The following is a 13,874-nucleotide window of genomic DNA, read 5'->3' as shown; positions in this document are numbered from 1 at the left end:
AACATCCATGCAAGATTTAATGCAGTTTAACTTGTAGCAGCCAAATATTAGTCTATATAAAACTTTGTCCACATAACTTTGTCCACATAAAATTATAGCTATTAAGTAAGCCATAGCAATGCAAAGGAGTTGTATTCAATGTTTAACATTGTATTGTATTTCATCACCACAAAATCCTATTAAACACAATGCATAATCTGAAATGTGGTGTAAAAGTACAGGCAAGCATTCTGATGCCAACTTAAATGAGCTCAATAACACAGCAGAAGTTTCCAGAATTGCTAAATTGTCATTTGATTCTCTTTTACAATGCAATTGTTATATCTCTAATGGGACCATGAAATGAAAACTACTACAGATGTGCCATGAAAATATATGCAATGCAGCAGCTGGTTAAAGTGAGTTGGTTATGCTGTAATATAACAGCATTTCTTCCAAAGATCTCCATGTGAAATGTCTGCGTCATATACTCCTCGCCTCTGGAAGCAAAGAACACAAAGCAGACACTGAGTTTGCTGTTAAATCAAAACACAATGTTGTCATGTTGCTTTAATCGTGATATTAAACCAACCAGCTATGCTGCTGCATATTGCGTGCGGCGCTGCATGTGTTCAACAGCACGTCTCCTGTGGAAGAGTAAGCACTCAGATCCTCCGCTCTATATAGAGAATCGGGTCTGCAGACACACAAACACACACATGAGCTGACACTGAACACACACTTTCACTGACAATGTAAATATAGGTTTATGAGGGCATTTAAGCATGTGGAGACACAGAAAGTTCAATAAATGTTGCAAATAATGACCTCCTCAGATAAAGGTTGGAGATGCAGCCCTTAAAGGTGTCTTTGCCCAGGATCACGCTGGACGAATACAGTCCAGATGAAGATCCCGTCACTCTCTGGCCAACATCTTCTTCATCAATTCGAAGTTCAGTGCTAAAACAAAGTTGAACATCAGTATGAAGAAAAAAAAAAATAGGAAAACTTATGTACACTTCAAATGCTTATAATTACATGTGTCTGCATTTGTAAATATATGGAGAATTGTTTGCATTCTAAACCATTATTTAATTTAATGAGCCCCATTGGCTACAACTTGTGTTTTCATTGTTATTTTCCACCAAAAGTGAATGTTACAAAATGCAAATGTTACTGTTGTACGCTGTCAAATCATATTAATTACTGCAATCGGGCAAAACTATATAACAACTTCAAATGATCTGTTTTCCCAGGCCAAGGAATCTTACCGTTGGCCCTGTCCAGAAACAGTGAGATAATGCCATTCTCCATCCCTGTACTGCTTAGTAGATTTCCAGACGCTGCCTTGGAATTTCAGGAGCACATATCCGTTCTCCATGGAAAGCTCAATGTCTTTATTCTGCCACAGAGAAATCACAGTGCCAATAATAAATACACAATGAGACATGATATGCAAGTCTTCCATAAAAGCACGCTGTGATATAGGATTATTTTGTTTAAAACTCATACAAAGCTTAACAAAAAAAAAAAAAAAAAGTTAAATGTAGTCACATTCTATATTTTATAGATATTTAAGAGATATTAAGAGGGATAGAAATTATTTTGCTACAATTTCTAATTAACTAATTTGTGTCACTTGGCATATGAATTTGTACAAAGGGTCAGATTATCTTGCACAAGACACCCCACACAGCAAAAAAAAATAAATAAATAATAATAATATTTTGCCTCTGGCCAATATATATATATATAGTATGTGTGTGTGTGTGTGTGTGTGTGTGTGTGTGTGTGTGTGTGTGTGTGTGTGTGTGAGAGATATTGTAGTTTTTTGGAACATTGTAAAGTATGTTTCGACACATGCTATAGACAACAAATAAAGTATTTCTTCAAATGTGACTAATGCTAATGTATTTTCTTGGACTGAAATATATGGAGGGCAAAATAATTTTTTTAATGCCTTAAAAAAATATTTCGATTTTTAAAATATATTTTCAAAAATAAAAAAAAATGGCCAAAACTATATTGGTATAAAATATATTTTGAAATCTATCTATCTATCTATCTATCTATCTATCTATCTATCTATCTATCTATCTCTTCTGAACATTTTTGTTTGTCCACACAAGGATCAAGCTCTTAGCATTCAGAGTTTTCCTCAGAAATTACTTGAAGAGACAAACCCACTAATTAGAAGAGAGTGTGTATGTGCATTTGACCATAACGTGTGTGTAACTGTGGAAGAGATCCGCACATTTTTGCTGTTCTGCAGCAGGATGCCGTCTGGTTTTGTACTCCTGAAGCCCAGAGAAAGACTGACATCGTCCAAGCTGAAGTCTTCATGGAGTTTCTCCAATGCACTGCCGAGGCTGAATTCAGCTTTCCTCACCATCTGGAAAAGAGCACGATGGATAAGAAATGACACCTTTCTGTGTTTCATCTGGGTGAATGCTGAAGAAACCAAGCTAGGATATTACCTTTAAAGGTAAATATAAATAATGAAAGATTAACTGGATTACCAGTAGCTCATTAGTGCAGCCTCTGCCGATGCCCACTTTCTCTTCAACGCTCGGAGTGGGGCCGCCGGCGGTGCCGATTTTCACACAGCCTTTCAGAGCCGGGATAGTGATGTTGTATCTATAATAAAGCAATTCAGAATTAATAAACCATCATACGATTGTTCTGAAAAGGTCTGAATCACATTTACTTGTTCTGGGTCATGAACTGAGAAATCAAATTTCCCTCGATGTTTTGACATATAACAGGTAAGTTGTGAAAAACAGTATATTAATTGCCTTCCTTGTGATCTTAACACCATATCTGCATCAGATGCGAGCCTTGTTGTTGCATCACGTCGCGAATGCGTTTCTCTTTCATGTCGCAAGCAGCGTGAGCGCTTGGAGTACATCAGAAATATGTATGTAGAAATATATATCTGTACACTGTTATGGATGTTTATCTACATTCTCTCTGTATCTTTAATGTTACTTTCTCAGTGGTCTCTGTATATTACTCTCAGCTCTTGGTTTGAGTTCTGTCTTCTGGTATTGATGTTTATTTGTTTCTGTTCCTTAAACCTGACTTGTAAAGTGACCTTGGGTGTTGGAAAGGCGCTATATAAATACAAATTATTATTATTATTATTAGAAATAGAGTGGGACATCAGTTTACTGTCGGCAGTATTGCGGGTAATGCAGGTTATGCTATCAGATCACTTTTGCAAGTAACTAGTAAAGTAACGCATTACTTTTTTTAGTTTAGAATGTTGTCATTCATGTATATAATGCAATTTTATTAACCAATGTCTTTGCTGCTGACCTTCAGTGATCACATTTGCCAAAAATACAACTTTTTTATATTAAAAACAAACAAGCAAGCCCAGCCCCGACTAGAAAAAGTAATGCAAAAGTAACTTAACTCATTACTTTCCATAAAAAGTAACTAAGTAACGTAATTAGTTACTTTTTTAGGCAGTTACACAATATTGTAATGCATTCCTTTTAAAAGAAACGTTCCCAACACTGACTGTCAGGGATTTGTTGTGTCAATCCACGTCACATCCAGTGTGGACAGAATCACTGATTATAATGGGTTCTGTTGTGTTTAGGAAAGCGCTCCCGATCGCGTCAGTGAAACACTGCTTGTTTGTTTGCTTCATTTTACTGTGGACTTGTTTTTAAACACGACAGTTCGACACAGGCTTTACAGAGAGACTGAAATGAAAAAAAAAGATGATGCAGTGCTGAATCGAACTATACTGGATCCAATGTCGCAACACATAAGCGTGAGTAACTGTGTTTTTACCACTACTGCATCGTCTGCTCCTGATTGTTTGATGTGTACTGAGAATTTATATGTTTTTAACCCAAATGACCCATGTTGATTGCAGAGTACATCACAGCAGCGTCCAACTATTATTTTAATATGCAAAACTGTTCAATCATAGCAGTGGGCGTTTAGTTTTGAGTCTTGAATGTCCCCCGCCTATAAAAAACAGACCGATCTGCAGAGAGGCTCAAAAACAGGACAGAAAATAGCCTATTACTTCTAAATTATGATGTTTTTTATGATGTAAAACTCTTGCTAACATTATAAGCAGACCTCAAATAATAAAAAGTGCAGTTCATGATCCCTTCAAAGGGAAGACATTAAGACACGGACCTCTCACGCAAAGTGTTTGGTATCCCGCCGACGTAGAAGTGCTTGAACGTTTGTGGAATGACGTCTGTACTTTTGACCTCGGTGTTCCCGACTCGGACTTTAAACTCTCTTCCTGCAATAATCAAGATTTTCACATCTGTTTCCTGAAATACAAAAGACAGAGCGCAATTTAATTGTCACTGCCGTGACTATGTACAACATCTTAAAGAAAAAAGTCAACTAGGCTCTTCCTTACCGGAGACAGGCTTGCTTTATCTTGACTGCTGACAGGCTCCAAAATATTCATTTTGTTTTGGCCACGCAGAACAACGTAGCCTTTCTCAAGAGAGATGCTGTAGAAAAAGTCCTGATAGGGTATGAAGAAAACAAAAAAATGAAAATCTCAAAAAATAATTTTTATGGGAAATTTGTATTAATTAAAGATACATCAGAAAAGGCTCAATAGGTATGAACAAATTCTTACATCCTCCTCGTCTCCTAAATACAGCAAAAGAGCATCCTTAGCTCTCGTTTCCACTTTCTGATTGATCCACAGATAGTTGGGGAATCTTTCAAGCAGGACTTTGGCGTAACCGGTGCCTTCATAGTAATCTGACTCTGAGATTGTCAGTGGGATTTGTCTGAGAAAATAGAAACAGATTTTACTTACATTTTCATAAAATGTATTTCATACAGTTTTCCATTCATGCTGCATGTGATCTTTAAATACTATTCTGAATATGTACGTGCAAATGTAGTGACTGTGATTACTGGTTATATTGTGAATATACTGTATTATTACTTATTAGTGCATCAGCATCTCACCATTCACATGTTGAGAGCTTACCTCTTGCAAGGGGTTTCTAAGTTAATATTAACCGCATTCTTAAAGTTGTACAGACTGATTAATTTGTCATTGAAGGTGGAAAACTCAATGCAGCCCTTGTATTTGCCATAGTTGAGAGAGGCAGGCAGCTAAAAAAGAGAGAAAACAAATATGTGACCCTGGAGCACAAAAGCAGTCTTAAGTCGCTGGGGTATATTTGTAGCAATAGCCAAAAATACATTGTATGGGTCAAAATTATACATTTCTCTTTTATGCCAAAAATTATTGGGATATTAAGTAAAGATCATGTTCCATGAAGATATTTTGTAAATTTCCTACAGTAAATATATCAAAACTTAATTTTTGATTAGTAATATGCATTGCTAAGAACTTCATTTGGACAACTTTAAAGATGATTTTCTCAATATTTTGATTTTAGATCATGTTCCATGAAGACATTTTGTAAATTTCCTACTGTAAATATATCAAAACTTAATTTCTGATTAGTAATATGCATTGCTAAGAACTTCATTTGGACAACTTTAAAGATGATTTTCTCAATATTTTGATTTTTTTGCACCCTCAGATTCCAGATTCCAAATATTGTCCTATCATAACAAACCATACATCAATGGAAAGCTTATTTATTCAGCTTTCAGATGATGTATAAATCTCAATGTCAAAAAATTGACGCTTATGACTGGTTTTGTGGTCCATGGTCACATATGTACATAAAAATGCATCAAGAATTAAAGAGCCATCATCACACAAAATCCTATAGGAGAAAAAAAATGCAATTTACTTTGAAGTCATCTGGATAACCTCCTACATAGAAGACCACTTTATCTGGACTGAGATCCAGCAGGTTGCGTGTAAGTTCACCCAGGTTTTCTTTCAGCTGTGGCGGCTTCGGATTGATTGACGTGAACTGCTTTGTTTGAATAACTCGTGCATCTTGATAAATTCTAGATGACATATGGGGGAAAAAAACAGGTGCATATAGTGGATAAAATATAATGCAAGTACAACTATACTAGAGACATTTGACACTGTTAGTAACCAAAATGCACTACTGTTTTAGTTTGAGCATAAGCAAGCAAAAGCCCCAAGAAAGGATAAATCAACATACTTCATTCCTTTAAATAGACACACAACTTGAACATATTTACCAACAGCTATATGTGACAAAACACAGCTGTTTGTATATAAATGAACGCAGAGGTGATAGTTCAAAATTCAGCATAATGTTAAGAAATCATGCATTCAGACAATATTATATCGGAAATGGTTTGGAAAGAGACTAATGCATAGGTGAAACCTTATAGATGCTGTAGGAGATACTAACAAACACATTCACATTCAGAAAGTAATAAAAATACTGCATTTTTTCAAATGCACTGTAGTACACGTGTGGTAAAGCGTATGCAATAATACTGCAGCAACTCCACTTTCACTGCATCTAAATGATCACACTTACTATGCAATACCAAGAAATGTAATTTTTCATTTTATTGACAGGAATAGCACACAGCTTTCAGGAAGTAATGGAGAAACACTGGGATTCAAACCAAACTGTTTCAGCCTAAAATAAATCAATACCAATAGTTGTTGTTGTTTTTTTTTTAAATTGATGCATGTTACTATACCTGTAAAGGTCGATTTTGTCGAAGAAAGCCAGATCAGATGAGGACTCTGTGATGCTGGATGCCTCAATATCGTACTCCTCTCCATTGAGCTTATAGATGACATGCAGGATGTTATTGCGAAGAGCCATTCCGATGTAGTCTCCGGATGCCTGCCAGAACATTTAACGAATGCATTAAGAGGCTCAAGCTAAAATGACCCTACCTGAGCTAGCCTGAAAAGATTTGAATGATTTGAAGTTGATCACACTCACGTCTTTGTTTCCGAGGTACAGCACGAACAGACTGTCATCATTTGTCTGGCGCCGCTGCCGGCTGGGTTTCTCGGGTCTCTGGAGGGAAAGGGTGAGAGCGGTGTACGCCCGCAGGTCATCCAAGTCTCGCGGCGGACGCAGCTCCACATGCCCTTTACCCGTGAATTTCATAGGCACAACAATCTGCAAGAGATCGAAACATTAAGAAGAGAACTATACTCTCAGGAAAAAAGGTACAAAAGCTGTCACTGGGGCTACTAACCTTTTCAAAAAGTACACCTTTGTACCTTATTTACCCCCAAAAGGAGCATATTAGTACCTTGAAGGTATGCATTAGTACCTAAAGTGTACATATTAGTACCTAAACGTTAAATATAAGTACCTTTTGAAAGGGTACCAGACCAGTTATAGCTTTTGTACCTTTTTTTTTTGCATGCAACATTTTTAGGCTCATGCTCAACATACTAAACTCCACTTTATGGACTGTGGTCAGTGTAGATGCCATGTTTAACTAGACAACCTTGAAAACAATTGGAAAATTGGTTATGGGTTGTAAAAATGATATACACTAAAAATAATTGTAACCTAAAAACGGTAGCATCTAAGTAATGTGGTTTAATTTAAAGGGACAGTTCACCCAAAAATGAAAAAGTTTGTTATCGTTTACTCGCCCTCAAGTCGTTCCAAACCTGTGTGAGTTTCTTTCTTTTGCTGAACACAAAAGACGATATTTTGAAGAATGTTGGTAACCAATCAGTTACCGGTAGCCATTGACTTCCACAGTATATATATATATATAAAAAAAAAAATACTATGGAAGTCAAAGGGGTCTATTAACTGTTTGGTTAACAATATTCTCCAAAATATCTTCTTTTGTGTTCAGCCGAGGAAAGAAACTTTTGAACAGCTTGAGAGTGTCTGTAAGGGAGATTAAACTCTATTTTAACTATTTTAGATTAAATAAATGCATTTATAGAGCAAATCATGCTTCACTTTTAAAAGGTATATGGAAAAAAAACCTGACAGCATCAACAGCATCTTTATTTCAATCCATATGTCTTGTCACAATTATTTCTACTCATATTTTAGATGATTTTCTAAAATCAAATGTGTTTGGAAAATGTTAAGTTGCTTTACACTTTATTTCAATGTACTGTTTCAGTGGATTGAATTTAGAGTGTAGAATATATGAAATGAATAGTCTTACTCTGTTAGCAGCATCTCGCGCTTGCTCAATCAGTTCCTTTATCTTATTAATATTATCAGACACGTTGTTCCCGGCGCTGATCTGAGAATTGATCTCTTCTATTTTATCCAGCAGGGATGGGATGGAGCCGCTCACATTTCTGACTGTCAGACGGACAGAACAGAGAAAGAAAGAGAATAAAGTTAAAGAGAAAGTTGTTGAAGAATCTGATTAAACACAACAGGTGCAACACTTACCGGTCATTTCCACATTATTGAGAACATTGTCAATATTCGAGACAGAAGGACTAATAGAGATCTTGGTAACTTCTGCTTTGATGTCGTTTAGCTGGTTCATTGTGTCACTCGTGGTGCGATTGGCCGCCGCTGCCGCTTTCTTAGCCGCGCCGATAATGTTACCGATGTCATCTGTGATCGGACAGAATGAAAACTTATTTTCAAGCATATTCGTGTCCCTGCTGAAAAACCAGCTAACTGTCTTGAAGGGACAGTTCACATAAAAAAAATAAAAATAAATTCTGTCATTATTCACCCACCCTCAAGTCGTTCCAAACCTGTACGAGTTTCTTTCTTCTGCTGAATGCAGAAGAAGATATTTTTGAAGAATGTGTGTAATCAAACAGTTGACGGTAGCCATTGACTTCTATAGTATGGAAATAAAAAATACTATGGAAGTCAATGGCTGCCAATAACTTTGAAATATCTTCTTTTGTGCTCAACAGAAGAGAGAAACACATACAGGTTTGGAACGACCTGAGGGTGAGTAAAAGATGACAGAATTTTCATTTTTGAGTGAACTGTCCCTTTAAGCTAGTCTAGGCAAGGAAGCTGCATAAGAAACAATCCTCCAAATGGAAATCAACCATGTCAGTGCTTGTCCTTTCATATAGAATGAACTGAGCTATATGAGACTGTCTTATGTATGGAATGGGCTTGTTTTGTCCTCAGAGTCATATGTCAAGCAGTGCTCTTTTCTCACCTCTCTGAATTCCCTTCAAACCCTCCTGGACAGAGAGCAACTCCTTTTCTAGAGCTTTCTTCTTCTCTTCAGCAGCTTGCAGGCGTTCCTTCTGATTACTGAGGTCTTTAGTTGCTCCTGATAAAGACAGAATAACAGTGTTTAAATAACAAATGATTGATTATAGTTTTAATTTAGAGTTGTAATTTTAAATTCATACAAACCTTTAAGATCTTTAGCTGCATTTTTGGCAACTTTAAGTAGGTTATTGCCATTGTTTTTCAGATTTGTTGCCCTGTTGATTAAGTCCCCTTCACTGACATCCTGAAAAAAAAAATTATAATAATTTTAATAATAAAAAATCAACACATGTATGTTTGGCAACATACATTGACCCAAAAAAAAAAGTGCTTAAAAACTCAAAGTCACACTTAAACAAATTTATTATTTTATTTTATTATTTTTTTTCAATGACATTAATGTACTATATTTTACCTAGATAATTTTTTTAGTTTTTTAATTTAATACTTTATATTTTTAGGGGATTTTATTGAAGTAAATTATATTTATACAGTAGTTATGATCCATTTAATTCCCGTTATTCACTTTTTAAGCATAGACCTGAAAATTAAATTTTCAAATTCAAATTAAATTTCCAAAAAAATAAAAAATAAATCCAAATTAAATATTGAATGCTTTGGAGCACAGACTTAAGATTGGTCTCTTTTTAAAGAAGACACTGGGCACATTATTGCTGAAGTATTAAAAAAAAAATCTAGAAATTTAAATTAATTGAGTTAAGTTAAAACTGCATGAAAATCAAATAAATCTCAACAAGTTTTGTTTAAAATTTGAGCTTGATATTTTAAAAAATTAGCTTTCAGTAAAATTTTGCCACTAATTAATTTACATTATTTTTTTCAGGACCATTTAATCTGGAAAAATTAAGTCTCCTAACATTTATCTCATTAACTGTGTTCTGCTATTGTTTCACCACAACACATTTAACAAGTTCATAAGCCTTTTTATCACTTCATATCACTATATCTTTTGTTTTATAATTTTAAACTTCTTTTTGTGAAGTGTTGGCTTGGAAAGTGTGCTTGTGCTATATATCTTGAAAATTAATGCTATATGGTTTGATTTTGTTATCCAATGCAATGCCATTCATTTCCAGGGCCGCTGTATGTATCCTAACTTTGACATTCATGCGTGTTTGGTGATGTCTCCTACATTGAGTGCTTTGTCTGCCGCCTCTTTGGCCTTCTTCGCCGCCTCCTCTGCAGCGTTGACAGCGTCGGTGATGTTTTTGTACGCCTCTATCCCAGAGAGAGCGGTTTGCACACCAGAGCGCCCACTCACATTCTGTACAGCCCTGTCCAGGACAAAAACAGCACTTATATGCTATACATCAACAGCATACTCTCTTCCCTCTGGGGGAAAAAATATGTTACAGAGACTTTATGAAGAGCACATGGAACTGGCATTTTTATGAGATGGATATCGAAGTGAAAGCGACACAACGTGGGAAAACGAGAGGCACCTTGTGACACAGGTGTGTAAACTAAAGAAGTGTCTTACTCTTGCAGCTCTTTGGCCAGTTTCTGCATGTTTTCTGCATGCTTTTCTGCCTGTTTCACAATCTTCTCTTTGGCTGCTGCTTGTGAGATGGTTTGGACTTTATCCTTGAGTTCGGTCTTTGCTCCGTTGAGCTGCGCCGCAAGCTGTTCGTATTCCTGTGGGATCATGAGAGGATTTGTCACCAATGAAATCACTAACACTGTCACCATATACTGATCTGTAACAGAAAAGCACATTAATGCATAAATGATAAAATAGTATTAAATATAAAGGTATAACTGGTTCTACACAGTAAGTTAGAAAAGCACATTAATGCATAAATGATAAAATAGTATTAAATATAAAGGTATAACTGGTTCTACACAGTAAGTTAGAAAAGCACATTAATGCATAAATGATAAAATAGTATTAAATATAAAGGTATAACTGGTTCTACACAGTAAGTTAGAAAAGCACATTAATGCATAAATGATAAAATAGTATTAAATATAAATATTACATGAATAAAAAATCATTTTGCTCAAATTTTAATTACAATATTGGGGTAAATCTTATGAGGAAATGTCTGGGTCATATTTCTCCCCAAAATATTTTTTTCATTACTTGAAATAAAATAAATGTTAACTGAAATAAAATTATATATATATATATATAAACGGGAACTTGTTTTATTTCAGCTAGTTACCAAGGCAGGTTACTCGTTTTCATCTTGTAAAACTAAAACTGAAATAAAAACTATATAGACATAAAAACAACAAAAGTTAATAAAAATGACAAAAACACAAAATTGCTAACACTTTAAATATAAATGTAAAATCTAATTAAAAATTATATCAATGATACTTAAATAACACTGATAGAATTATATATACATTTTTATATAAATATATAGCTATATAATTATGTATATAATTATAATAATTCATAAGTAATTATATATAATGAAAAGTGTTTTAGGACAATTTATATTTGTTACCGTGGCATTATGTGCGAAATTCATACACACATACATATATAATCTGCCTTCATATATGCTAAATATTGTTTCTTATTTTTCTCTTTGACCTGGGAATATTTTTGTCATGTAGTTTCTTATACTGTCTATGTGTTTCTGAAGGTTTACCATTTTGCTGTCACTGAACATATTCAGGACGTCCTCAGTGTCTTTCAGCTGTTTCACCGCAAGAACAATCTGATCCTGGACAAGGTCTCTCTCACGCTCCAGATCTTTCACTCGTTTCTGAAAAAAACAAAACAAACAAAAAACCTAATGTACACTCTCTCTTGCTAGCATGCGTTTTTGTGCTCTGAGGATTGTACCGTTCTTGATTCTTACCAGAATATCTTTAAGGCCTTCAGCGTTGATGTCGTTCTGATTGATGGCTTTCTTCACCGTATTATCAGCCTGTTTGAGCAGATCCTCTAACTCTTTCAGTTTGGCCTCATAGCTACTCAGTAGATCGTCAGCACGCTTCGACGCCGCTTCATTCTCATCGCACTGCTTTAAGATGTTTTTGACATTCTCTAAAACTACAATGAAAACATAAATGTGAAATGGCCAAACATTAATACTGCAACTCTCAGTAATGATTAGGTGATAGCTTAGACATGCACAAGCTAAATCGACAGTAAATGTACATTTGTTTGCTTCAGCTTGCTCTTTCCTGGCTGCATCTTTCTGTGTAGTGAAGCGTCGTTTTTCCATCTCCTTCACCATGTTCTCAGACTGTTCCAGGAGTTTGGCTAAATCTGTGTTGGGCAAAGCTGATCCACTGCTGTTTGAGTCCATCAGCTGCTTCAGGAGCTCTGAAGAACAAATTCAGTACATATATCATACATACAGTACATATTTCATTCCGTAATCATTATTACAACTAAAAAAGGGGTAAATGCATTGAAATGTTTTCACATCTTTCACATTCATTCATTAATGAGAAGTTGTTGAGAAGTTAATGAGAAGTTGCTTATTAATGAGTGAATGTTATGAATTTTGAAAGTTACTGTGTTATTACCATGTTATTACTGCATTTAGGTCTTTTTAAGTATATATATTAAAAAAAATGAAAACTTTCAAATGACACATAAACCATAATGAACCCCACTGGAATAAATTTAAGTTGATTAAATTCCTTTGAATTTATGAACTCGTGATTGCTATAAAACAGTCCAAATGTATGAAACCTACATATTTATTTCTAACAAAACAACAAATATTACTACAAATGTCAAACAAAATACATTTAATTTTATTAAATTATTTTACTTGCATAAACTTTCACTTTCAGCTGTTAAAAGTGATACATTTTTCAATGCCGCAATGGTTCATCAGAAGGCATACATATTCATGTTCATCAATAAAATTCAGTCCCAAAAGTGTGTGAGATATGGGGAAAAGGTTCAATATATATTACAAAAAATGTTTTATACATTAACATAACTTCATGGAACATTTTTACAAAAAGTGTTTTTGACACAACTGGTGCTCCATACATACCAGGCGAAGATGACCTGAACACAAAATGTGTAGCATTTTTTTTTTTTTCTTTTCTTTTCTTTTTTTTTTATCTCTTCAAGGTCAAAATGAACCGAATGCGTTATGAGGGATAACATAAATCGTAGCCTTTGGGAACAGTGGCTGGAGACATTCATTCAGCTCGGGTCTGTGTATTATGGCATTGTTCACAGCACACAGGATCTGTCTGGACAGGCCTGCTATTCAGTCATCCTGATCCTCAACAGTGAGAAAACACCACACCTGCGGCCATTTATCAACACAGCACACAAAAGCAGCACTGCTAACCCAGTTTGACAAACCCATGTCATCTGTGTACCTTACTTATCCCTAAACGGTACAAATTAGTTCCTTAAATGTACATATTAGTAGCTTTTGAAAGGGTGCCGCCCCAGTGACTGTTTTATACCTTCTTTTCTGAGAAGGCTTATTGCTATCCAGTTAAATGAGCAGCTCTACAAAACGAGTCTGTCCTCATTCATTGCACAGTATCACACAGAATTACAGGTAATGCATTATTATTAATATAAACCCCAAATCTGTTTGTGTTTTACCTTGTATTTTTCTGAGGAGGTTCTGTGTCTCGGTGTCCAGATCTTTTGCTCGTTCGTGGCTGTTTTCAGCGTTAGAAAGTGCTTTCTGCGAATCCTCGGAATGCTTCCAGACCTGGACATACAACGGCTTGATTAAATATTTGATCTCCAGCAAGTGTAATGAAAATAGAGAGATCTCAGATCTGAACAGCCCAGCAAGCAGCAAACATCCCATACGACAA

General features: G+C 35.3%; 1 protein-coding gene across 1 annotated transcript in view; it reads right to left on the bottom strand.

Moving 5' to 3' along the window:
* Positions 1–115: 115 nt before the first annotated feature.
* Positions 116–13,874, bottom strand: part of LOC107671659 (laminin subunit alpha-3-like) — a 16,931-nt gene continuing 3,172 nt past the window's right edge. Inside the window, exons 6-28 of the mRNA XM_016464565.1 lie at positions 13,654–13,873; positions 12,226–12,393; positions 11,924–12,117; positions 11,711–11,827; positions 10,588–10,742; positions 10,240–10,381; positions 9,231–9,330; positions 9,028–9,144; positions 8,286–8,456; positions 8,050–8,192; positions 6,843–7,025; positions 6,592–6,740; positions 5,748–5,910; positions 4,967–5,094; positions 4,604–4,760; positions 4,376–4,486; positions 4,141–4,283; positions 2,499–2,616; positions 2,234–2,371; positions 1,251–1,381; positions 808–939; positions 572–676; positions 116–479 (exon numbers count right to left, since the gene is read on the bottom strand). Of these exons, the coding sequence (XP_016320051.1) occupies position 479; positions 572–676; positions 808–939; positions 1,251–1,381; positions 2,234–2,371; positions 2,499–2,616; positions 4,141–4,283; positions 4,376–4,486; positions 4,604–4,760; positions 4,967–5,094; positions 5,748–5,910; positions 6,592–6,740; positions 6,843–7,025; positions 8,050–8,192; positions 8,286–8,456; positions 9,028–9,144; positions 9,231–9,330; positions 10,240–10,381; positions 10,588–10,742; positions 11,711–11,827; positions 11,924–12,117; positions 12,226–12,393; positions 13,654–13,873 (3,186 nt within the window). The 3' untranslated portion in view covers positions 116–478. The remainder of the gene's footprint in view (positions 480–571; positions 677–807; positions 940–1,250; positions 1,382–2,233; positions 2,372–2,498; positions 2,617–4,140; positions 4,284–4,375; positions 4,487–4,603; positions 4,761–4,966; positions 5,095–5,747; positions 5,911–6,591; positions 6,741–6,842; positions 7,026–8,049; positions 8,193–8,285; positions 8,457–9,027; positions 9,145–9,230; positions 9,331–10,239; positions 10,382–10,587; positions 10,743–11,710; positions 11,828–11,923; positions 12,118–12,225; positions 12,394–13,653; position 13,874) is intronic.

Source organism: Sinocyclocheilus anshuiensis, unplaced genomic scaffold (assembly GCF_001515605.1).
Source record: "Sinocyclocheilus anshuiensis isolate Anshui unplaced genomic scaffold, SAMN03320099.WGS_v1.1 scaffold524, whole genome shotgun sequence".
Lineage (NCBI taxonomy): Eukaryota > Metazoa > Chordata > Actinopteri > Cypriniformes > Cyprinidae > Sinocyclocheilus > Sinocyclocheilus anshuiensis.
The sequence above is the reverse complement of the archived record's forward strand: the minus strand, read 5'-3'. Positions and strand labels throughout refer to the sequence as shown.